Below are 24459 nucleotides of genomic sequence, written 5' to 3' on the forward strand. Positions count from 1 at the left end.
TGTAATTTAATGCTTTCCAGCTATGAGTTATACTGCAGGAAACATTTGCAAAAAAATGTATGTATTTAAAATAGCAGCTTGTCATCACATGGGCTAAAATAAACAGGATTGAGAAGCGTAAATTAAGAAATACCTGAATCTTGCACCCTCTGCCTCCTTTTCCTGCTCCAGCACACCTGGCACCCCCAGACTGTCAATACCATACCTTGCCAATCACTGTACCTTTGGCCTTATGAACAAAGGCATTTTAGCAAATACAGTCCTGAGCTTTTAGCAAACAATCAAGACATGATTTCCTCCACAGTGCGACACGTCTCTGAGAGGAAGCACAAGCTTGCACAGATTATTCAATACCATAAAGAGGCAAGTCAGCATGGAAGCATAAATGTAAAAAAACCCCGGTATTTTAATGCTAAGGTGACAAAACCTCTTAGTATGAATTCTGACTTAATTAGAAAATCAAAACTGTTAAACCAAATTAGTATGCAATGGCACAGAGAAAGTATACTGCAATCATTCACACACCCATGCCAATGAAAAGCATAAGCAAAAAATAAAAATAAAAACAATAATTATAAAAAAAATCAGACAAAATTGTGTGAAACATGTAACTACCACAAACACGTAGTGCAAAAGCAGGTGAGATGGAAGTAGCTAACCTGACTGGTTAGGGGAGTGGCTCACCAAGTCCCGAATGGGAGGCATGCCTACAAAAAAAAAGCAAGAAAATTACAGAAGTGTTACTTCAGCAAATGAGAGAACAGTCCCCAAAGCACTCACTGCTGTAAACCCAGTCCTTAGACGCCTTTTTCAGGGCAGGTTTCTCTCAGACCCAGCTCAGCCTCAACTGTCTGCTCTGAATCACATTCCTCATGCAGGGAGCAGGGACATGACAACAAACCCAGCCTGGGGATGTCAGCATTAGCAATTCTGTCACTTAGCTTTTAAACACATTTCCATTACCACCTACTTGTTACACATTTGGGCATTTAATCAACCAATTTAACATGCCCTTAAAAGTTTGATTTATACAAAAAAGGGGAAGATTTTATAGTCATCGAAACCAAAACCAGTTCATTTTGGACTGTACTGACAAAGAAGTTGAGCGGTCAGCCCTGAAACTTCAGCAAGTTCCTCTCCCCTCTCTGAACAGCACATTTGCTCCACCTCCAAGTCAGTACTGTGCTGCCTGACTGAGCAAACAGCAACATCTGAGTACTGCCCAACGCTTATTTAACCTAAGCACGTGTATAACAATCCATCATTTACCCTCTTTCACATCCTCCTCCTCCCCTGTGTCACACAGGCACTGTATGAAATCAAACTTCATCTTTCAAACTCACAAATTTTATAGCTGGAGACCACAACTGTTACACTGAAGGCAATGTTCCCCAAATGAATCTAACCTCCATCACTACTAAGTGCAAATCCCAACTGCTCCCTTCTTCCCTGACTCCTCCAATAGCTGAGAACCGCCCCCAGGTTACAGGAGGGACCTTTTGTTCCCAAAGGCTCTGGCTGGGACACAACTTTGTGGCTCTGCTGTGAGATGCACCAGGATAAAGGGAGACAGGAGGAATCCAAACTGGAGCCCTGCCAGTAGTCCAGTGGTGCTCTCCTGCTCTGCTCTGGCCACAGTTGTAAGCAATTACTGCTGGCAAATACTTCGGTTCATGATATAAATCATTTAACTGTGGAACAACCACCTGGTTATTCCAACGTGTTCCAGAGCAGAGGTGAGCAAACACCAGGGCAGCCATCAACCCTTCCTTTCATGTGAAGTTTGCACATGGGGCATGTCAGTGAAGCCAACAACTAAACTGGTATGAAAGTGTCCTGATAAAGAGCTACTTACAGAGATTTCTTAAAATAACAGTCTTGGCACTGGCCTGGATCTGTTTCAGAAGCACTACAAGGTATGAGCTTCATTAATGTGTCTTTACTAAAAGGATATGCCAAATGTCCTAAAAACAGCAGGAAAAAACCCAATCCCCAGGCCTATCCTTTCTTCAGCTTCACTTCTAGACACAGCATGTTGATTTTCTAAACAGGAGACAACTGTTCACTCAAAACACAGGTAAAGAGATGGGGATTAGACCACTGATATAATATAAACATTCTCCAATACCAACAACTTAAAATCTTAGTATGCCCAGGGCAATTCAAGACTTTAAATTCAGCAGCAGCTGCCCACATTCCCTGGCTTTTACAAAGCACCTACCAAACCATTCCAACCACAGCTGGAACTGGGGAAGAGATCCTTTCAGGAATGACACATAAACCCACAGCCATTCCCAATTCCAGCAATTCTGACTTCAACACTTCAAGCCACAGTTTTTCTTTTAGCCCTAAAATACAGATCATTCCAAGAAGCCATTAAATAATGCTAAAAAAAAAAAAAGTCAAGAAGTTATTCCATTAAGGTACCAACAAATTTAACCCCAGTGTCCATGGATATCCTGTCTACATAAGTGACCTACAGATCAGTCAGATTTCATGAGATTTTTGATTTCAGAGGTAATAAGGAGAGTACCTGGAGCTGCTGGTGGAGGCTGAAAGAGGAAGTAGGGAGAGTGAGTGAAACGGAGACAGGCAAACGACAACAGCATTTCCTTTCAGATACAAGGGTGTCAGAAGACATTAGGCCCTGCTGGACCAGGGCCACCTCCACCTCACCAGCAACGCGTCAGACCAGAAACTGAAACCAGGACAGAAACCTAGCGTGGACAAATTATTTGCCTTTACATTATCATCTTGTCCATGTTTATGAAAGAACACGACAACACATCCAAACCAGATGTTATTCCTGGTTATTCTAGGGAAAGAGACCTTCCAAGCACACACGTGGCACCAAGAAAGGAGACCTGAGTGCCCAACCTCAGATGGCAGTTCTGAGTTTTCCTGGAACACACGGAATACCAGGAACAGAGCTCTGACAGGGACAAAGCTCTCACAGGAGCTACAGGCAACACAGACATTTTCCTAAGGTGACAAAGTGATCTGGCCAACCCTTCTCTCCCTGAAGGCTCTCAGAACATTGCTGGTTCCAGCTGGGTGTGGTGACACACCATTCAAACAATCAGGGCAGCTGCCCCAGACACCAGTACAGCCCTGGGACATGCTGGCAGTGCCCAGCCCGAGGGTGTCCAGCCACACCAGCACAAAATCAAGGAAAACGAAACAAAACTGGGAAGAATGCAGTACACAAATGGGAATCCAGCTAATTATATACTGGGCTGGTGTTCATGAAAGAAGTACAATGGAGAACAGTACACAAATCCTCTGGATACAACTGGGAGACTTACTAGGCTGTATAAGCAGTAATACTTCTTAAATTAGTCTATGTGTGAATTTTTATTTAAATCACCACTTTTATTTAAATCACCTTGCTACACAACTTGACCAGTAGAGTACACATGATGCAGGAAAAGTTTCCTCTTAGAGGCAAGTTAATGAAAGGTAACTTTAAATGTCACTATGGACAGGAACAACATCATATAGAAGCAAAGAAAATAAGCTACTTAAAAATTACCTATTGCAATGGTAAAGAGTTCTATCAATATGTTACAGAAATAATACTGCAAAGTAATATGGGAAACATTCCTCAAGGACTCATGGACAAACTGCTTCCAGTGCTTTGTTTACTTTTATTTTAAATACTGCTTCTTCAAGACTCAGTAAGCAGAACAGCTCAAAATTTAACTTGAACTTGAAATATCAGGGCTATTTTCAGGGTTTTTTCTTTTTTTTTTTTGCTGAAGGGGCTGAGAGTCACATCCTTTGTGGTCTATAAAACACTAATTTTGAGAAACACTGGGAATTCAGTAAAGTCACAGAAGAAACTATTTGTGGGAACAAATTACATCATCACTGCTATGTGCACATCAAAATATAAATACAAGTATAAAAATAAGAAAATATTTGTCAAAAGTATTAAGCATTGGCACGCATTAATACCAAATCCCTTTGAAAAGCTAGATCCCTCACAGAAAGTTACTTTTTTCCAGACAAAAATAAACTACATTAATGTCCTGTAAAATTAACTGAACTGCATGTTTGTGCAGTCACTGAACAGCATATCCTACATGTGTAACAGGCAAGTTCACCTGACTTAAAAGGCTATTAGAAGGAATGTCTAACAAGCCAAAATAACAAAAGATGAGTGTACTTAAATAGCAGTAAAGGTTAAAGTGGATCCACTCTGTAATACAATCAAGCTTCAGGTGGATAAACTGAGAAAAACTCTGACCTGACAATAAAAGACAATTCTGATATCCTGAACAAGCCGTACCCTGGCTGGATCTCCAGGTATGAAGTTAGAAAAGAAAGCTAAGTCTCAAGGTGCTGTTCAGAATCACATAAAGAAATGTGCTGGAAGGGACTTTGAAGACCACTCAGTTCCACTGCCATGGGCAGCAGGGACACTTTCCACTATCCCAGGGTGCCCCAAGCCCTGTCCAACCTGGCCTTGGACACTTCCAGGCTTCCAGGGGCAGCCACAGCTTCTCTGGGCACCCTGTGCCAGGGCCTCCGCACCCTCACAGGGAACAATTCCTTCCCAATATCCCACCTAACCCTGCCCTCTGGCAGTGTGAAGCCATTCTCCCTTGTCCTGTCACTCCATTCCTTGTAAATAGACACTCTCCATCCTTCCTGTAGGCTCCCTTCAGGTACTGGAAGGCCAAAACTAGGTCACTCCTGTTCTTTTCTCCAGCTGAACAATCACAACTTCCCCAGCCTTTCCTCACAGCAGAGCTGCTCCCCATCCCTCTGATCATCCTGGTGTCTCCTCTGGACTGGCTCCAGCAGCTCCACATCGTTCCTGTGCTGGGGCCCAGGGCTGGAGGATGCTCTGCAGTGGGGTCTCACTTGAGCGGGGCAGAATTCTCCCCTCCCCTGCTGCCCAGGCTGTGGGATCAGCCCATCTCTGGGATGGGTCCTAAAGACCCTTCCTTATGAGATGTGTCTATCAAAACTGGATGCAAAAAAGGTGTTTTGTACCATGACCATACTTGGACGAATACTGAGGACAAAGACTGGAAATCTGGAGCACAGCAGTGGTCATACTGGAATCACCACCTGCTCCAAACCTGCCATGTCTGCCATACACTGCTGGTAACAGCGAGCAACTGAGACAAGGGCTGAAGCTTCAGTACGAAACCTGCCCACAGAAGCCAAAACCATCCTGCAACATGCAATATCAAGCTCTGACACAGGAAAGGATTTCCTCATGCTAAAGCTTAGAGTGGAAGTTTAAACAACATCAGCTGAAATATTCCCCTGATAACTGAATTTAAGCTACTTGATTTTAGCTAAAGGAAAACAAGGTACCTGCCCTCACCTGGCTGTTTTTTGCTGCTGTTGGGCACTTCTCCGTTGGTCACGGGCTGGTTATTGGTGCCAGTGCTGCCTCCTGACTGGCCGTTTAACACTTTGGGAGTGGATCCCAGGTTTGCAGCTATCACTGGTAACTGCTGCCCTCGTTTCAGAAGCTGTTTCTGTTCCTGGTGTCGGAATCGCGGTGGTACTTCCCGAGGAGGGTATCGAGGCAAGGGCTGCTGCTGGCTGCTGGCTGGGGCCCGCTTGGCATTATTAGTAGTGCTGGTTCCTGTGGAAGTGCCGTTGGAGGTGACAGGCTGGGGCTGGCTTACACTTGTCTTGGTTTGTTCTGGCACTACCCCCACCCCCAGGAAAAAGAAAGTGGGACAAAGTTATTCATGTGAACAGCAACTTAAAAATTGAAGTCTAAGTCAATATTATTAGAGGCGTTTATATACGATGTAAGGGCAGCATTTCTTCTGATTCAAGCTGTAACTCCTCCCTGAGGAAAGGCTCTGTTATCCCTCAATCACACACTTTCATGGCACAGACCTGGATGCAGGAATATGCCTTGCTATCACTAACCAAGTTATCTCAGTTACAGTATGCTACTACTAACCAGCTTTCTACAGCCTTTTGCCTACAGATCAGCACTATGCAGTTTATTTCAACATTTAATCTTTTTTTTACTAAATGTTTAAGTGTTAAAAAATTAAGTTTCCCATTTAAGCACTACATATAGAAAACTGCTCCGGCCTGGCCCAGAAAGAACAAGGGGCAAACAGGACCTACAGGACATGTTGCTAAGGCTTCCCTGCTTTAACGAGCCCAATATCCAAAAGGAAAGTTATTCATGCCCTCAAGTGACTGCTGCCAGCAGGAACGGCTGCCAGCGCAGGGAACGCTGCACGCAGCCCGGCAGGACAGTGCTGGCACTGGGAAAATGCCAAATGTGCAACTGCAACTCCAAATTATCTCAGTCCCAACAGCACGGCCCTGGCAAGGCGAGGGGAAGGTCAAATCATCAGCAGAGGTCACAGGGAACACACCAAACCCAGCACACCCTCAGCTCCACAGCCCACCCCAGCAGCACCAAGCAGGGCCAAGCACGGGGCAGGTGTCGGGAACAGGCGAGTCAGCCGGGCCACCAGGTAGGAAGGCACTCAGAGCCTGGTGTGGGACTCTGCTGCTACTGCCATCCCTCCCAGCTGCAGGTGAGCTCTGTCCCTCCCTCACAGTATTGATGTTAATGTACTTTTCAAATTTCTTGTATGAGATACCCATAAAGCGTCTTAATATTTATCGTGCAGCTTCCCAAGATACCTCAATACTCGACAAGGACCTCCCTCAGCACCAGGAATGTTACTACACAACTGAAAAATGTAGTTTTCAGGGGCTTTTAAAAATATTTCAAATATGTTTAAAGACCATTTTATCATTCACTTTCAGGAACCAAGTCATGGGAATATTGGGAATACAAACAAAAAATAAAAACAAACTCGAGCTTTTGTTTAAGGAATCAATTTGAATGTTGTCAGTATTACGACATAATTTCTGTTTATTTCTACTTTATGTATTCTGAAAAATATGAAATAGAAACCTTTAGAATAAAAAGTCACTGAAGAATAGGCATCTGAGTTGTGTTTTAACGGAATATTGCATTTTGGCTGCCTAAGGGAAGCAGAAAAGAAAAACTTTGGAGACCTCCTTGTTTGACAAATAGGTGGGCAGAAGTCTCAGGGTGAGGACACCCAACTTCAGCTGCCCCTGCCAGGGCCCCCAGCTCCCCCTCAGGCACAGCAGGGATCCAGCTCTCCCAGCTCACAGCTGACTGGAGAGGGACAGAACTAAGGACAGGAAGGGCCAGGACACAACTCAATTTATTGTACAGAGCACAGGGAATAGAAGGTATTGAAAGGCTATTAGATAATCCGGGAAGTTGATAAAGATCACAACCACCACCTCAGCTTTCCTCAATTTAAGCTGTTCCCTATATTAAGGGAAAGCAACTGATTCCTTGCAAAATATTTTGATGCACATAATGAGACAACAAATTGTGATTCTGACTTCTGGTTCAAAACTGAACTTAAAAATACTAAATAATATTAAACAGATCTAATTTATTTGGTCCTTCTAAAACTTCTTGCATTATAAATAAAGTAACTGTGAGTGACTAAGCCCTGAAGTGGGGGGGAGAGGTGCTATTTAAGCAAACTGCTGAGAATTTGTTGACAATTTAATGCAGAAGGACTTTGCACTTTTCTGTGGTCCAGGTACTGCAGCAAGCTCTGAAATTAAAACACATGTGTTCATACTCCTGTGTAACCAGTGCCCAAACCATAACTTTTGGTGCTCTCGCTGTGCCTCCTGCCACCCCAGCTGATTCCACGGATGACCCTTTACAGCCTGGAGCACAGTTCAGCTGAGCTGAGCTGAGAGTGACACACAGAAACCCTTCCTGCAGCCAGAGCATCACATCCAGCCACCAGAGCAGTCCTGGGGCCACAGCCCCACACAGGGACACGCATACTCCTTCAGCCTCTGGCGTAGACTATTTCAGCTCTTTTTTTTTCCACTATCACCTTAAGCAGAAAATACAAATACACCTCGCTTGAAGAGATTTTAATATGGCATACAGCAGCTGGTAACATGGTCACTGAGCCACCTCTCCTTCCCTGCCACTTCCACTCCTGTACAACTGCTCCTCTGGGGTAAAGTGAAATAATTTCCATCTGACATTCCCTGGACACCCAGACAGAGCTGCCAACAGCATGCCCAGGGCAGCCCTAACACTTTACTTTCCTAATTAAAGCTACTTTAAGACCAAGTGTGTTAGAACAGACCCCAACGGACCTGCAGGAACTCAAATCACTTTTTATTATCAAGAAGTGCAACAAATAAACAAGGTACTCTCTGCCCAGCCAGCCCTAAGGCACAGCACCGACAGTACTTCTCTAACAGTTTATGAATATTATATTTCTCATATATTCTAAGCATTCATTTCCTTAGCAAATACGGCAATTCCATCTACCACGATACCAGCAAATTGTATAACAAATCTGCCAGGTCCCAGGGCTAGGCTATAGAATACGCAGAGTCCACAATTGTATGCTAATTTTCAACTGAAATTATCTGAAGCGCAACAGAATTCCCTTGCCTTTGCTTCCCTCAGAACCACAGAGTAAGTTTTAAGCTATAAAATTAATCCTGCCCAACATTTTCTGCTCCACAACTTCTCAGAAGACTAAATAACACATTAATATTCCAATATGGCTACTATGAATTCCAACACCCCTAAATCGTTATCTTAATATTTTAATTTGCTCTAAACAAACTGCTTGTTAATAAAAGTTTGTTCTACACACCAGTATTTTATTTTGAACTGTATTAAGGTAGAAAGATAATATTAACAGACTTACAGTTTATCACAGTTAATTGACTAGCAACAGCAAGTTTACAGAAACTAGTATTAAAAATGACACATTTTCATAAAGAACAAACCTGCTGCAAACCCTCAGAGCAGGGGATGGTGGAGTTACAGTTTACAGAGAGATTCCAAAGAAAGACGCTTCCAACTTGTGTTGCTTTCCCACTCTGCAGATTTCATTAGAAAATGGAGGAGAAGCATGGTGTCATTTTACTGCTCCAGGAGCTGCCTGCCAACTCCTCCTGGAGCAGGGGCCCAGGGACTCACACTCCCCCTCCAATAAAAAAATGGCAGCTGCTTGAGTAACTTTAATGCAGATGGAAAACAGTTTCTCCCTCGCACAAAACCAGCGCAGAGAGATCAAATCCTCTCCTGACCCACACAAAGAACAGCGCCAGGCTGGCAGGGAAACAGTCCTTCCCGCTGCTGCTGGAGCTGCCCCCCGAAAAACGCCCTGTGCTGCTCTCCCTGCATGGCATGTCCCGGAGTTGTCAGGGCTGGAATGCTGAAGGGCAAACAGAGGAAGTCTGGCTTTCAAGCTGACACACGTAAGATGTAGTGCTAGAATTTTCGTGGTGGAAAAATGGCCGCAGCTGTGAGCTCGGAGCTGCTCTGGAAAATATCTCCGTGTTTGCCAAGGCTTTAACCCCTGCAGATCCACACAGAGGTGAGCGCGCCCTTCCCGCGGGACTGTTCGGCCACAGGCCGATTCCCTGCATTCTTCTAGGCACCCTCAAGATTTAAGAGCTAGCAGGAGAGTTTTTCCAATCAGGAAAAGCACAGTCAGGCAAGCGAAAACCCCGACAAAACCCAGCAGGGTTTGTGCAGTCAGGCCATTCCGCTTCGCGGAGAAGAACAAGCATAAGAAGTTTCCAAGGTGGGAAATATGAGTCAAAGATTTCAATTCCACACCCAGCTATTTTTAGAGCACTTTCCGTTTCAGTGGGCAATTCAGTTTATTCTGTTCTGCAATGAAAGTGGCACTTTCTGGGCTGCAGCAGCCGCCGGGCGCACTCCAGCTCGTGCTGCTCCCCCAAGCCCCGATGCTTTCAGAACCAGCCCCAGCACCCCCAGCTCTGGGCACTTCTCATCAATTACTTCACATCGCTACATTCAATTGTGTGCAAAGGGCATTTCAGCTCCCACTGAGTTCCCACCCTGGAGCACCACGCACAGCCAAACTCAAACTTCCTCCTCAAACAGCCTTTCCTTCAGTGCTGGGCTCATCAGCACTACCTGGGGCCACTGGGCTGCCTGCAGGGCTCTGGTTCAGAGGAAATTCAGGATAAATGGATTGACTTGTCTGTCTCTAACAGCACTGACTTTAAACGCAGCAAAAGGACATATTTTGCCAAGGTAGAAGGAACACCACAACTGACAATTCTACAGTATTTTCAACAAATAGGAACTCAGGTTATACTTATTTTTTCCTAGAATACCTGGTATGAGAGCACAGGGAAGGCATACGATGTGCCAGCTGCTGCACAAACTGGTAAACTTTCCACTTGGAAACTAACAGACTCGCCTCTAACTCTCCCAACCTCCTCTTCCCTCCTTTAATAAAACCAACTGGATCAAACCAGGCAGGTCAGAATCCCTGAAATCCACAGGAATGCCACGTGCATTTTTAACTGCAATACTATGGTATTAAAATGCTGCCAGTACCAGAAACATTGTTGTTAGCATCTTTTTCATTACTTTCATTCCCAATCCTGAACAGGAAAATCCCCAGCTCCATGAACTTCCTTGGAAGGTTCCTGTCATTTTACATTAACACTGGGAGTTGCTTCAGCTGGTACAACAGCAATTTCTTCCTTAGCTAAAACAACAGTTTGGAGCCATCCAAACTACATTTAAAACCAAGAAACACCCTCCCTTCCCACCCCCAGCACTTAACCAGCTCCTTTTCTGAAAGAGGCACATAATTCTGAATTATTTAGAGATCCTATACTCTTGTATTTTATCTTCAGCTCATGCACAGAATAAATTATTTAAGACATTAACGTGATGGAAACTTGGAAACTAATGAAACATTAATTTGCATCCTGAATACAAGGAGGCAAAACTGGTGAAACAAGGCAAGAGCCATGTGCAACACAAGCTTCGCATCTTGTTCCTATAGAAACTGTAGCAAAAAGTTGTGTATCTGCATCTCATGATGTCTTTTCTTCCATAGCACTGCCAGTTTATGTTTCTCTGACAACTCTAAATTCCTGCTGAACTTTATGAAATACCCTTTAAATAATAACATGATTAAGTTGGAACTTAACACTTCCATCAGTGAATGTCAAACCCCAAAGCAGAAAATAATAATAATAAAAAAAGAATTTAATTACTCTGTCCTTCAGAAGAAAGACATTTTCATTCCATGTGAAGATTCCCACTGGGTAGCCTCCTGAGCAGAACTCCTGCCCTCCAGGTTCATTCTATTTTTAGCCATTTGCTTGTGCAGCCTCGGCCCTGACGTGATGCCAGTGCAGCCCAAGCACACGGGTCAAATGGGCACTCCAAGTGCTTGTTATCATACAGCAAAGTATTCTATCATTTTCCTTCTTCACTGTCTTTTCAGACATATTTTATGACTTCAGAATAAACCCAGACATTTTCATAATTCTTTAAATCCAGTCTATTATGCTAGAAGCCTTATGGCAGGAGTGTACAGAAGAAAACCAGTCTTTAGCCTGTATTCAAACACAATTCCATGCACTGCTTGAAAAAGGGCATGTTAAAAAACAAATGAAGAATATTTATTAATTATAATAGTCTTCCAGCAATTTTATTAATTATTCTGTCCTGTGCCCAAAGACAAACCTAGAACTCCCAATGGATTTCAGTGGCCACAGGGCAGGACCCCTGGTCAGCCTGATGCAGCCCAGAGGATGGTGGGACACACAGAACAGCAGCTTCCATCACTGCCAGTGGCTCCAGGAATGCTGCAGACCCTTCTGCAGCTCACTCGAGGCTCTGGCAGCTCCCCCTGCCTCCAGCAATCCCCTCTCCAGAACCAAACCATCAGCCTCCCTAGGCAGCAGGTAGGAGAACTTCCTACTCACAGCAGCACGGCTGCCCTCGCTCCCTCCCCACAGCATCCTTACACACTGAAAGTCCACTGGTCCTACTCAATCCAGGTATTTTTCCTATTTAAACACACCCACCAGAGCACACACTGCACTTAAAAATGCCAGATGCAACTGTCTCTCCTGAGAGCTGGGAATGGGTGCTGCAGAGCATCAGTGCAGTGCCCGTGAGGACAACTTGCCTGCTCCACTCCCAGCACATCCAAGCTGGGATGCTTCCTCAGTCACCCCCCTTGGGAACGGGCACTTGTGCCTCCCTGCCCCTCCCCCAGTACAGTGTGTCCTCAGCCATTTTCCTGCCTCCAAGCTCCATCAGTCCTCAAACACTTTTTGATTTTTCCAGCAGGAATTACATCTCTGCTAAGCAGAACTCCGAAGCTTCTGGAGCTTCTACCACTGCTCCGGTAAGTGCTAAATTAAACCAACATCCTCAGAAAACAGGGTTTCAGCAAGGACTCCACATGACCACTTCAGCAATTACTGTGTACTTCCCAACTAACAGGTGAGGAGCTACAATTCAAGAGGAAGTGAAAACAATCTTTTTCCCCCTTTTTAGAAGCTGGTTGGGATGGAGATCCATACAAACCCCACAAACACTGAGAAAACCGCAGTGTTCCCAACCTCCCATGAACATTGAAATTACAGCTTTTGGTACTGGCATTCTGAACACTTTGCAGCATGAGCCCTCCACATGCAGGAGTTAAAACTGGACACATTAATTACTTGTCCATCATGTGTTCCCAATCCCAGCTGCACTTAGAATATTGTAAATTAAGTTTCAAACAGATCCATCCTATACAGTTATTCTGAAGTGTTGGTGTACTTCTCAAACAAAGCAAAAAAGGGGAAGGAAAAAACCAAGCAAGGAAAGGAACTTCAGGTATTATGTCTATGCCTGGTGCTCTGTAAGTAAATAAGAATGGAAAACAGAAAGAGCAGCAACTCCAATCCCTGGATAAACCCTTTGCTGTTACTCTTCTAGACTTTTGTGGTCACTTTGAAAAAGCGCAGCTGAAGTCTCAAGGGTCCCATCTGTCACTTTTGGGAGGAGACTTCAGGTGACACATTTGATTCAACATATTTAAAATCCCAGAAATAATACACAGAGTAGAACTAACTGTAAAGTAACTTACCTTTGATTTTTTGTTCAATGGCCTAGAACAAGAAAAAAGAAGTGTCAGTGATTTGTGCAGATAAGAGAGAAACCACATGTACATGTGCCACTTCATAAAGCAACATTAGCTTTTGACTTCCCTCTTTTTAAATGGTTTCAAGTTATTTAATTATCTACTTCAGAAGCATCTCTCTAACCAACCCAGGCCTATTATTCCTTATGCTTAAAAAGCTGTTTAAATGTTACACAAGACAAAATTAATTTGAAAGATAACTACATGAAACAGACGGAATTAAACTTGCAAATTAAGATGTTTTAAGTGAGTTAAAAACTGTGCCTGGAAGCAAAGAGCCGTCACCACTTTTACTGCAGAACAGGGCAGGGAAGGGGGAGTGACCTGGAAATGGAAAAGAATAAGGGAGCAAGTGCCAAAGCTTCAAGTCTTTAATTTCCAAGATTCAACAGGTTATACCTGTGATATGGCCAAGATGAGAGATTTATTTGAATGAAAGTTTATCACAGGATAAAATGGGAGAGAAACATTTCTTGTATGGAAGTGCACCTCAGTGGTGTGGTTTTAACTTTACACCGCAGTGAGACTGTGCTCAGGAAGGGCCTCCCAAAAGCACAAGTTCCTCCTCTGTGCTCCAGAGCTGCTCTCCCTCTTACCCAGCTTCCCAAAGAAAGGCACTGCACTTGGGGCCGCTACACACCACCAGAACTCCTCATTATGTTTTTTGTACAACAAATATGGTTCAAATACCTACTTTGAAGCCTTGGCTGGTTCTGTGCCCTTAGAATGCCAGGTTCTGTGTTCCAGCACCTGGCTTAGCCAAGTGTTCACATGTTTATACTACACAAAAAGGCAAATGGATACATCCAGGAATGCTGCTCAGCACCAGGATGGGGGCACAGCACAGGCTTTCCATAGCCCAAGTGTCACCTCTGGGATTGCTGCTCTCCACTACTCCTTTCGGTCCTAATTACTGACACACTCAATATATGAACCCCAAGCACTGGTGTATCCTTCCAGAGCATGTTTATGTGGTGCCTCTTTGGCTCTTGCTGTGCCTGTGCATGTTCAGAGCTTCCTCTGGAGCTTTTGTACTCTCCCCTCTCCCCAGCTGTGACCCAACTCCTTAGCCTGGCACTTGGGCCATGGATGGGAAAATGAGAACTCAGAACTTTTCAAAACTTTCTTTGCTGTTTCTGATGACCTACAGCACCCAAAAAGATCCATGGAGGGCAAGAGGCACAGCCAGGGCTGCTGGCTGCTTTCTGTGCTAAGGTGCCAATGCCCAAGAGAACACAGTGAACGTGTTTAGGCTGGGCACTCCCACACTCCGTCAGGGCCTGGGGCTCGGCTCAAGGCTTGGGAGGTTTTGCTGGCAAGTCTGTGACTGTAAAACAAACCAGTGTGTTCTGGAGCCATATCCAGCATCAGGCCATGGAATCATGGGAAAACTGTGGAGCACTCTGCTCCTACCAAAATGGACATGTCCACAAATTGCATTTACAAGCTCCTCTCAAGCTCAGGGTCAATATTTAGAATCAATGGCTATGATGAGGATCTTGTCAGTAAACAGGGATCCTGAAGTATTTACAAGCATTTCTGTGACATTTCCATCCCTAAACATCTTTGCTGTCAATATTTCATTTTTTATGAAAATTTTTATTCCCTACTACAAATTCTCTTATGACATGTTTCCATACTGAAGAATAAGAAGATATATTAAAGTAAGGATGCAGCTGAAAGCCACTGCCTTAAAATGGTACTTTTATTCTACTAGTAAATGCACTAATACTGATGTGTTTCAAACCTGAAACTGCCTCAATTGACAATCAGGAAAAACAAGGGTCACCTCAGAAGAAAATTTAGTTTTGTAAGACACAGAGCCAACTACAGTATTCAATGTGTCAGTTACCTCTAAATAACTGGCAGTATATTTAAATTTAAAACATTAAATTAATAAGAAAACACTTGTTTTTATTAGTGATGAAACAAGTCACCCCTAAGCACAGGGGTTTATTCTCAGTGCTCCACATACCTTTTTTTGAGCAGCTTCCTTCTTCTTCTTGTCTTCTTTTCTCTTTTTCCTTTCTTCCATCAACTGTTCTTCCTCTTCTTGCACTAAATCCCTGAACCACACAGTTTGTAATTAACTCTCCCAAAATATAATCTGTACACACTTAGATTCATTTTAGAACAATTATTTCACAGTGACACAAAAGGAAATGGGGAATTTTGCTTCTAATTGGATCCTATTTCTACAGGGACTGTCACTGTCAGTGCAAGCCACCAGTGACAGGACTTCAAGCACAGATGTGGTGTCAAGCTACATGTAAGGAGCTCTTTCTTCCAAAGCTTACAATGAAGACTTAGACTTGAATTTGGTTCAAAAGCCAGCAAATTCAGATGTTATTTAATCTCTCCCTGAACTGGTGTGACTGAGCTCTGGCACATCCCGGCCTGGAGAGTTCCCACACAGAGCCTAAGCCACACACACCCTGTGCATCTGCACCAGCTCCCTCATCCCAAACCACCTCTGCCAGGAAACACCCAAGTGTGGGCAAGGGCAGACCACAGCTGGCAGCAGCAGGGCCATTTTAGAGCTCCCTAACCGAGAAACAAAACCGTAACTTGTCAAAAGTGAAACCAAAACTTCGTACTTTAATTAATGCCACTTGATACACAGTTATTTCATGCTCAAACCAAGGCTGAGCAGGAACACTACTGTCCAGTTCACTCTGTTTAAAAACAGACTTCGAAAGATTTTTGGAGAAGAACAACTAAAAATGTCACTGATGGGCAGTGACTACACATTTTGCTTCTGCCTGGAAACACTGAGCTGGCTCCTTTTTAAACCCAAACTATCCATAAACCTCCAGTTTTAAATAATATAGTTTGGTATCTGTCAGAAGCAATGCAAATTGAATGTATTAAACCACAAGACAGTCCACAGGTACGAAAACTTTCATTACTTTTTTAGATATATAAACAACCAGTTCATTCTACTTTTAACTCAAGTCCCTTTCAAAGCAAGCGCAGGCATCAGCTTTGGTTTTGAGTTTTCTTTTTCAATTTTTTTCAATCCACACGTGAGTTGCCCAGTTCCACTACTGCACATTCATATAAGTTCCTCACTTTTTAATGAGACAAACAGGAGCACTCTGAGCACTGCCTCTTGTGCAGGTGGTGCCACTGTAAGTGATGCTGAACAGCAGCTCCTCAGACCTTTCTGGTACCCAGCAGCAGCTTATCCTCAGCCTTCTGCATAATTCCACCATTCCTTTGGGAGAGGTGAGTTCCACATTACTACTGCTCATTTAAACTCTAAAACTATTATTTTGCCCTGTTCTGAGGTTCTCCAGTGAGATGGTGAAGGTGGTTCTCCTCCTGGTAAGCCCAATGCCCCAATAACAATATACTGAAATTCCAGTGGCTGTTTGTACCTGCAGGGCAACCACCAACACCAATCACTGTTCATACCCTTCAGAGATACTTGTTCTCACTGCAAACCCCACTGCATTCCCTAACTCTTTCCCCAGTGCTCCCTTTGGTTGGAATAACACAGCTTTATTGTACATCCAGGGTTCCTTTTCTCCTCTGCCACTCTCATCACCACCTCCTGCTGCAGGTGTGAACAGCAGCAGAGCTGCTCTGACAAGGAGCACTGAAACCATCCCTGTGTTCTTTCCACTCCACCCCACCTGCAGTCGCTGCTACAGACACACCCTTACTCTGAGAAGCTTCCACGACCAAATTCCGGCTTTTAAGATCTTCTAATAACAGAAAGCAAGCATTAGTTACCTCTTTTAAGAAAGAATGGCTTCTGACGTGCTAAGGAATGCAAAATAATTACCCAAAAGTGTTATTTCTGAGACCCCTCTGTGCACTGCCAGAGGAATCACAACCCATCAAACACAATTTGGCTATTTTGCGTTTTATCACAGCTTCATCAGCTGGCTGCAAGATTCACCGAGGACGGTCCCACTGCAAAAGCAATCCTGCATTTACAATTAGGTCTCAAAAATGATTTCATGGACAACTAAGAGGTCAGACATCTAACTATAGAAACAATTCCAGCTGGCCAGTTTCATTTAGAGCAATCCCTTGCTCCTGTGCAAATCTGAGGTAATGATTAACCTGCAGTGACATCCGTGCACTACAAAGGTGACACTTCAGTCAGTTTTGCCCCTCGCTGTCACACCCTGAGCATTTGTAACCACAGGGATATTGGTGATACTGACCCTAAGTTTTGCTAATTTGGGACCATCCAAATTTTAACAGGCAATTTGAACTGGAGAACAGTACCAGGTCTGGGATCAGTACAGAGGAAACAGCTTCTACACATCCCAGCTCCTTCTTGACACGATACCCAGTTCATGCACAGCTCCTTCCATTCAGAGCAGAACCACTGGTTTGCTCCTTGGGAACTCAGTACTGGGCTGGGCCTCACCTCTGCCTGCCTGCTGGAGCTACAGCTGAGTTACAGGACCTATAATAACCTGAGCAGAGTTCTAGGAGTTAAGACAGCCACCAGCACTTGTTTTGTATAACAAATTTCAGTCTGCCACATGCCAAAACTGCATTAACTGAAAAATCATTCTGCTTTTAGAAGAAAGCTGTAGCACGTTCAAGAGCAAGCAGAATGCAAAGTAGTATTTTCACAGGAAAAAAAAAACAAACCTCATCAATCCTGCTACAGTTAAATCAACACAATTACATTTCATTTTGGGAATACAGATGCTAACAACTAACACACCAATATCTCTGGAATATTCTACCACAGCATCATTGTGGTTTTTTTCACACAGGAACAACAGAATTCCTAAATTCTGAAACTGTGTTCATTCAATTTTTATCTTTTTAAGACAAACAGATTTTAGATTACAAAGCTAGCTTAGGAGACATAAACCCCCCTATGATTAGGATCAGGACTTTAGGTATTCCCTAGAAAAAATCATCCACCTATAGTTCATTTTAAGTTTTTAAGAGTATTAATTACCACTATAACATAAAATCACAGTGACTAAACAGCAAAACTAACCCAACTGGTACAACTAAGTACCAGTTAAAGTACAAAGACAGCAAAGCCCTTCCTGTCCCTGCCCTTCCCTGAAAACTTAACCCTTCAAGTAAGACAGACCTATACACCATCCTCATACACAAACTTAAACCTGAGACAATAATTCACGTTTGCCTGTTAAACCATCAGTCTCACACAGAACACCTGAATTTCCATTTCTGACAGCTGGAAGCACAAGTCTCTTTTATTCTTCCCAATACACAGATCCATGGCCCTCTCACCAGACAGCAAATGATGGGATCGATGCCTCTGATTCCAACCTCCATTAGAACACATAACAAACAAGCTCCATTTCTAATGCTGCTCCTTGAGGAACACAAGTGGAATGTAGTATTTCCCATTTATCACCTTGGACTAGCAGCTCCCTGTTCCTGTGGACAAACCAGCAGCAGCTCCATGGTCCTTTACAGCATGGAACAGGAACCACCGCAGCAATCTCATCTCGTGGTAACAACACAAAGCCAGAAAATTAACAAGTTCCTTTGCTGGGCTTCTCCTTACACCTGGGAAACTTAATGCATTGCCCTTGTGTGGCCAAAGTGTTTGGAGCAGCACACTGGTCCATCAGCTGGCCAAGGAAAAGCAAGGACCGAGCATTCTGACTGATAACATGAATATATAAACAGGTATCTATGATTTCCCCTATCACACATCCAACTTCCACCAAAACACACACACAGGCAACATCCTTCTCCTCCTGTGTAATGGGATTAGCTTGCTCAAGGTTAAATGGCCTTAGCAGAAATGCAAACCATATTTTTCAATTTAGATCAAGTGAAAATAAAACATCCCAGCCATAGGAAATCAACATCGGAGACAGAACAAAGGCCTCTAGTTTCAACAGCTTAACTTGAAAGGTGCTTTATTTTCAAGTGAGACAAAATGAAAATGGATCTTGATCTCAGGAGAGACTGCACATTTGATGGCTCTGAAGATGGGCAAGGAGAAGCTGCTGTTATCTGCATAAATTTAAGCAGACCGAGGGTCAGATAAATATTTACCATTATTTATTTAACAGTAAATTTTTGTTCCAATTGTGTACCCCAGCACACTTCTTCGTTGTATAAGAGGGGAAAAAAACCAACAAACTACTAAAATGCTTTCCTCAATTAAGCTAAAGCCAACTTTTTAGTCTTCTAAGACAGGTTATCAAGACAGTACAAGGCATTTTATTTTTGTACAGCCTTATTTGTTATGTGGCTTCTGAAGTGGAAAAAGCTGTCATGCTCAAACTGCAAACATTTCAGGTAATATTTATATCAAAACATGCTTCACTTATTACTTTAATTCTTGAAAAAAAGAATTCTATTAATCTTTAATTTCTAAAGCTCCAGCTTGGCATTGTAAAAATACCTGGTCTGAAATAGACATATTTAACCTTTATTCTTAATGTTACAGAAGAGCAAAATCAAGTTCATCCATATTTCCCCTGGCAGACAGGCTGAGGATGCAGTAATTAATGTTTGTGCCGCTCTGCTATCTTTGCTCTTACAATATATCAAAGGGCAACATGTTTTGCCACAATAAAATCAAAATTCTATCACCACACTGAGGAAATGCTGGTACGAGAATTGTGAGTCCCCATTCCTGGAGGGATTAACAGAGGCATGGATGTGGCACTCGGGGACACGGTGAGTGCTGGCCTGGGCAGCGCTGGGCTCGGTTGGCTCAGGACCCTGCAGGAGTGTTCTGACCCAAAGGCCCCAGAGCCCCAGAAGGGCAGGGAACACCCCAGGGCAGCCACACTCACTGGGCTTCCAAGCCACGGCCAGAGCCAGCTCTCCCCACGCTGCAGGAGCAGCAGCCCCACCCTGCCCTGCTCCCGAGCCCACGGACCCACACTGTCCCAGCAGGCACAGCTGGCATCCCTCCCATCCCAACAAACTTCTGGGAGTCTTGAGGCTGCAAAGGGATTCTCCCAAAGGTACCACGGCCTGCTGGGTGTCCTCTGAAGCACCTCACACACAGCATCGGGAGCTGGTGCCATCACGATGGCCCTCCAGGCTGGAGGCATGGTCCCAGCAGCACTGGGCAGGGGGGCACCCGAGGGAACCTATGCCATGGACAAGGGAGCCCAGTTAAACCAGGAGCCAGCCTCCAGAGGCACTGGGTTGCCAGCTGAAGGCAAAAAATAACAATGGATTTTTACCTTTTGCCCATATACTACTGGAGCAAACATACAAGTAAGAATTAGAAGCGATTACACACAGCAGCTTCTGAAACTAATGTAAAATCTCCAGAGATGGACATATTAATTTTTTTTTTTTTGAAAATAATAAACAAATAAATCCTTTCCACCATTTGCTCTTCTTCTAGTTATAAATTAACTTGCAGTGCTACAGGTGGAACATTGCCAGGTAGCTACAGGTAAGTATCAGGGACTGAAAGACCTTTAACAATTCTGCAAAGATAGCACCACATGTTCAACCTACAGCTGACCATCTACACAGACTATCAAATGTTGCTGTGACTGATAAATCTTCTGTATTTTGACCTACAAGTTCCCTCATCTTTCCATTTTCTGAAATGACACAAATACACAAAATTGCCAATCAAAGTGATTTCTCAGGTTCTGTAAAAAACCAACAGCTAGCTTTCCTACTCACCAGCATTCTACAACCTTCAATTATAAAATGTATATTTTGATTAAAAGGGATCCTATAATTCCTTTATCAATGCCATCCACAAAAAAAGCACACTACACCAAAGGAGCACGTGGAGTTTATGGAATAGACACCAGTACTTTGAAGTTAACAAAAAAATCCCAACAAACCCTGCCAGTGCCTCGGATGGAAATGCTCTGGCACCTGAACCCGCCCAGCGTGTTCCTCGGAGCACAGAGAGCCTCAAGCAGTGAGAACAAAACAAACCCACTCATTTCCAGACGTGTGTGTATGGGTTCTTTCCAGCTATTAACAGGGAGGAGAGGTGCTGCCAAGCTAAAAACTGGAAAAAATACTTGAATGAATAATTAATTAGTAAATGTGTATCAGCTACTTTCTTTTGCGCTTTTAAATACCTCAGTCTTTAAATTATCACCCTAAAAGTGAAGTGATAGAATTCTACCTACCATGTCTGCCACTACCAATTACGTGGAATCCACTCAGCTTTCCCATTTTCCCAATACAGAAGCTAGCTCATCAGAATGATGTTCCCAAATACAAGGACTACAAATGGACCATCATTCTGGAATATTTGTGTTAGTTTTGCCCTCAAGTTTCATCCAAGATGTTTGCTGCCACATAAGCAGACAAAAGACAGATCTCTTTCCCAAGAAGTTTATCATCCAACTACACAAGACTCCAGCAGCAGCCATAAACAATCCCTATCTTCCTGTAACAAATGAGGAAGCGAAGAAGGCAGATTAAACTGCTCCTCCACAATCAACTGCTCAAGTCCAGCATCAACTCTGCCTTGCTCCAGGCTGCTGCAGTGTCACTGCTGCAGAGGTGCACTGCTCTGCACAGGCGCTGCTGTGAGACTGAAACAGCAAAGGTACCTTATGGGGACCACCTGGCAATCATGTACAACCTCAAAAGGTGTCTGTGGAGGAGAAAGGGTTGTGTAATTTTACCCAAATATCTGTAAAGGTCTTGAAAGCATGAATAGAATGTTTTCTCTGCAATAAACTCTTCCCATTTCACAGCAGACATCTCTCCATAAGAAGTTCATAAGGAAAAAGATCCATCCCCAGAAACCCAACAGAAAATCAAGTGCTTACACATTAACAGAAACAACTACATTTTCCCCTCGTTTTATAAGCCTCTACCACTGGGCCAGCTCTACGTTTTCCCTGCAGCAGATAAGAAAAATACCATGGAAATATGGTGGTTATTATAACATGAAAGCATAAAAATCAAGTGTACACTAGTAGCTTTGCAGAATACATGGATGAAATCTAGAGGTGAGAAGTTTGCTCTCCCAAAACATGGCCAGTCTGCAACCAAGGTGGGCAGAATCAGAGGTGAATGGAAGCTGTGGAGACTCTTCCCTATGGTTTGCATGCTTGTGAAGCAACAGTCAAACCCCTGGGTTTGGGAAAATAATTGTCAACATATTTCAGATATTTACCTTCTCTCAGTTCCACATAAATGAGGCAGGAAAGCCCTGTTTACCAAACAGAATTGAGAAGTTATTGCTTAAATCAGAAGAACTAAATGGTGACTTTTAGCAGTCCTGATTTTAACCAAATTTAACTCTTGAATTTCCCCAGTTAACACCAGACAGCTCTTGTTGTGGCTGATCAGGTGACATTTAACTCGTAACATAATGCCACAATAGAGTGTGCAATGGATTCATCTGAGCCACTGTCGAAAGTCATGCACTAAGCTTATTTTTGAGACCAGGAATATTTGCACAGCACCAGGCATGTATGAATTTTAGAGAGAACACAGACCAAATGAGGATTCTCTTCCAAAAGGCCACACAGGCCAAATACTAATCCTGAGTGTAAAACAGGAATCCAACTGGATGAGCAAGCTGCACTAAAAGCTGTTAATACTTATCCTATCACAAATCTACAGTCCAGGCCAGCCAATATTCCCAGTAAGATTAAAAAGTGTATTTGCTACCCATTAATTTATAGGCATAAACTCCAGAAGTGACTTCAGAACACACACAAAGCAAAGCCAATGTCCCGTGGAGTTCACAGTCTATATCCACACTGTGAAATCTGAGATTAACATAAACTCTGGCACAGGTCTATGTACCTTCCCAGGAAAGGATATTTGCTCTCTTACAGTTCGGCTAGGTCACTGCAAATTTAATAAGACTGTAAATAATGACACTGGAGGAAGAATGAGGGCTATCTGCTGAGTTCTACCCCAGTAAAACAATTAATCAGGTCTATCCAGCGCAGGCATGCCACGGTTTATCAGCTGTGTGCTCACACAACAAGAGCTCCCTGGCTAAACATAAACCAGCTGGGGCATTAATGTGAACTTCAAACCAGTTCTGAATCTTTGAAATGAATAAAACATACTCCTCTATGTCAGAGAGACATGGGGACCCGTTCCATAGTAGAATTTACTCTCCAAGCACTGAATTTTGGAAGTTCTGTAGTTTTTTTTCACTACTTCTCACTCTCAGCACTGCCTACCAGCATAACAAGATCTCTGCTAAGGTCATAAAAATGTGAAATCTCCTGACTAAGACTGGCACCAAGTACTGCTCTGAACTTAGCACTCTGTCACTCTGTAATACAGTTCTGAAATCACTTCTGGCATCACGAACGCAGCGCGTCCCTGAACGCTGATGGGTTAACAGCAACGTGCCAAAGGTATCTTAAATGTTCCCATGTATCCCAATTATTCCCTGTATTTCAACAACAACAACATGGGAAAAATCATTCATGCTTAAGTATAATACCAAACAAAAAAAAAAGGAAGACATGTACTGAGAGCAGGGGAAAGCAAAGCAGTTTTCACAGTACACTCATAGCTCAGCCTGGAAGTTGGAGACTGCTCAGGCACAGAAAAGAAGGAAAAAAGCAGGGTACCAAACCTGAGATTCTATCAGCTATACTCAGAGTTTGGGCACATTTCAAATGGCCCCAGTAGAAATCCCTTTAACAGATCACTAGCAAAAGGCCTTTAAAGCTCTAACTGAAAAAGAACCCAAAAAGGAAGTAGGACAAAAGTTGAAAACAAAGAATGTAACCAATAGAGCTGATCCTTTTAAGAAAGTCACCTGACTAAAAACAAACGGTGCAGAAGAAACAACTACTTAAATATAAAAGTGATACATGTTACTGGCACAGAATCCTTAGTTCAACATGACTCTGAACTCCCGTGTTAACCCCCGAGCTCATTCTGTTAAGTTCTCCTTCTAAAATCTACATGTAAACAGGAAATTCACCAGCTAACTCTTCATGGCAAAAGAGGCAAAGAGCCAGTAGTTATATGGCAACACGCAGTTTATTCGAGTTCTTGCCACAACTGTCTTGCCTCCCAATAATATACTTGGCTGAAGTGTACAAAAAAAAACCCCAAACCCTTCATTCATTTTTCAGTTATTGTTAGGTACTACAACTTAGTGCAGAAAAGTTATTTTTCTCTTCAAAAATCTCCCCTATTAAAAAAAAAACTATTAAACATCTGAAGTTGTTACACAAAAAAAAAAAAAAAACCAGCTGAAAAGGTGTTTATTCTACAGAATTAACTAAACGTGCAGACATTTCTCCACGAAATTGAGAACGTTTTCAAATTCAGAGGTTTTTTTATCCTTACAATTAACAAGAGATTAAAGCTCCCGATAAAGCCCACAACTATTCCTAGCCCTAGGCCACCTTTCCATCTAAACTGTGGGAGGGAATTTAAATGAGTCTCTTACCTGCTTAGTTTTCTTTCGACTTCTTTGGTAGCTTTAGCTTCCAATTCTCTGGAACAGAAAGTGGTATTGGTTTCCATGTCAACAGCAATGCAGCACGAAAAT

General features: G+C 43.2%; 1 protein-coding gene across 8 annotated transcripts in view; it reads right to left on the bottom strand.

Moving 5' to 3' along the window:
* Positions 1 to 24459, bottom strand: part of TNRC6A (trinucleotide repeat containing adaptor 6A) — a 44663-nt gene that overhangs the window by 19355 nt on the left and 849 nt on the right. For 2 of the 8 annotated variants that reach the window (XM_069030350.1, XM_069030349.1), the window contains exons 1-6: positions 24358 to 24434; positions 22099 to 22134; positions 14986 to 15076; positions 12957 to 12978; positions 5342 to 5674; positions 660 to 707 (exon numbers count right to left, since the gene is read on the bottom strand). In XM_069030350.1, coding sequence (XP_068886451.1) covers positions 660 to 707; positions 5342 to 5674; positions 12957 to 12978; positions 14986 to 15076; positions 22099 to 22134; positions 24358 to 24434 — 607 coding nt within the window. Of the gene's footprint in view, positions 1 to 659; positions 708 to 5341; positions 5675 to 12956; positions 12979 to 14985; positions 15077 to 22098; positions 22135 to 24357; positions 24435 to 24459 lie in introns of those variants that run through there. The other 6 variants (XM_069030357.1, XM_069030353.1, XM_069030351.1 and 3 more) reach the window with 5 other exon arrangements.

This window comes from Aphelocoma coerulescens, chromosome 14, assembly GCF_041296385.1.
Source record: "Aphelocoma coerulescens isolate FSJ_1873_10779 chromosome 14, UR_Acoe_1.0, whole genome shotgun sequence".
Lineage (NCBI taxonomy): Eukaryota > Metazoa > Chordata > Aves > Passeriformes > Corvidae > Aphelocoma > Aphelocoma coerulescens.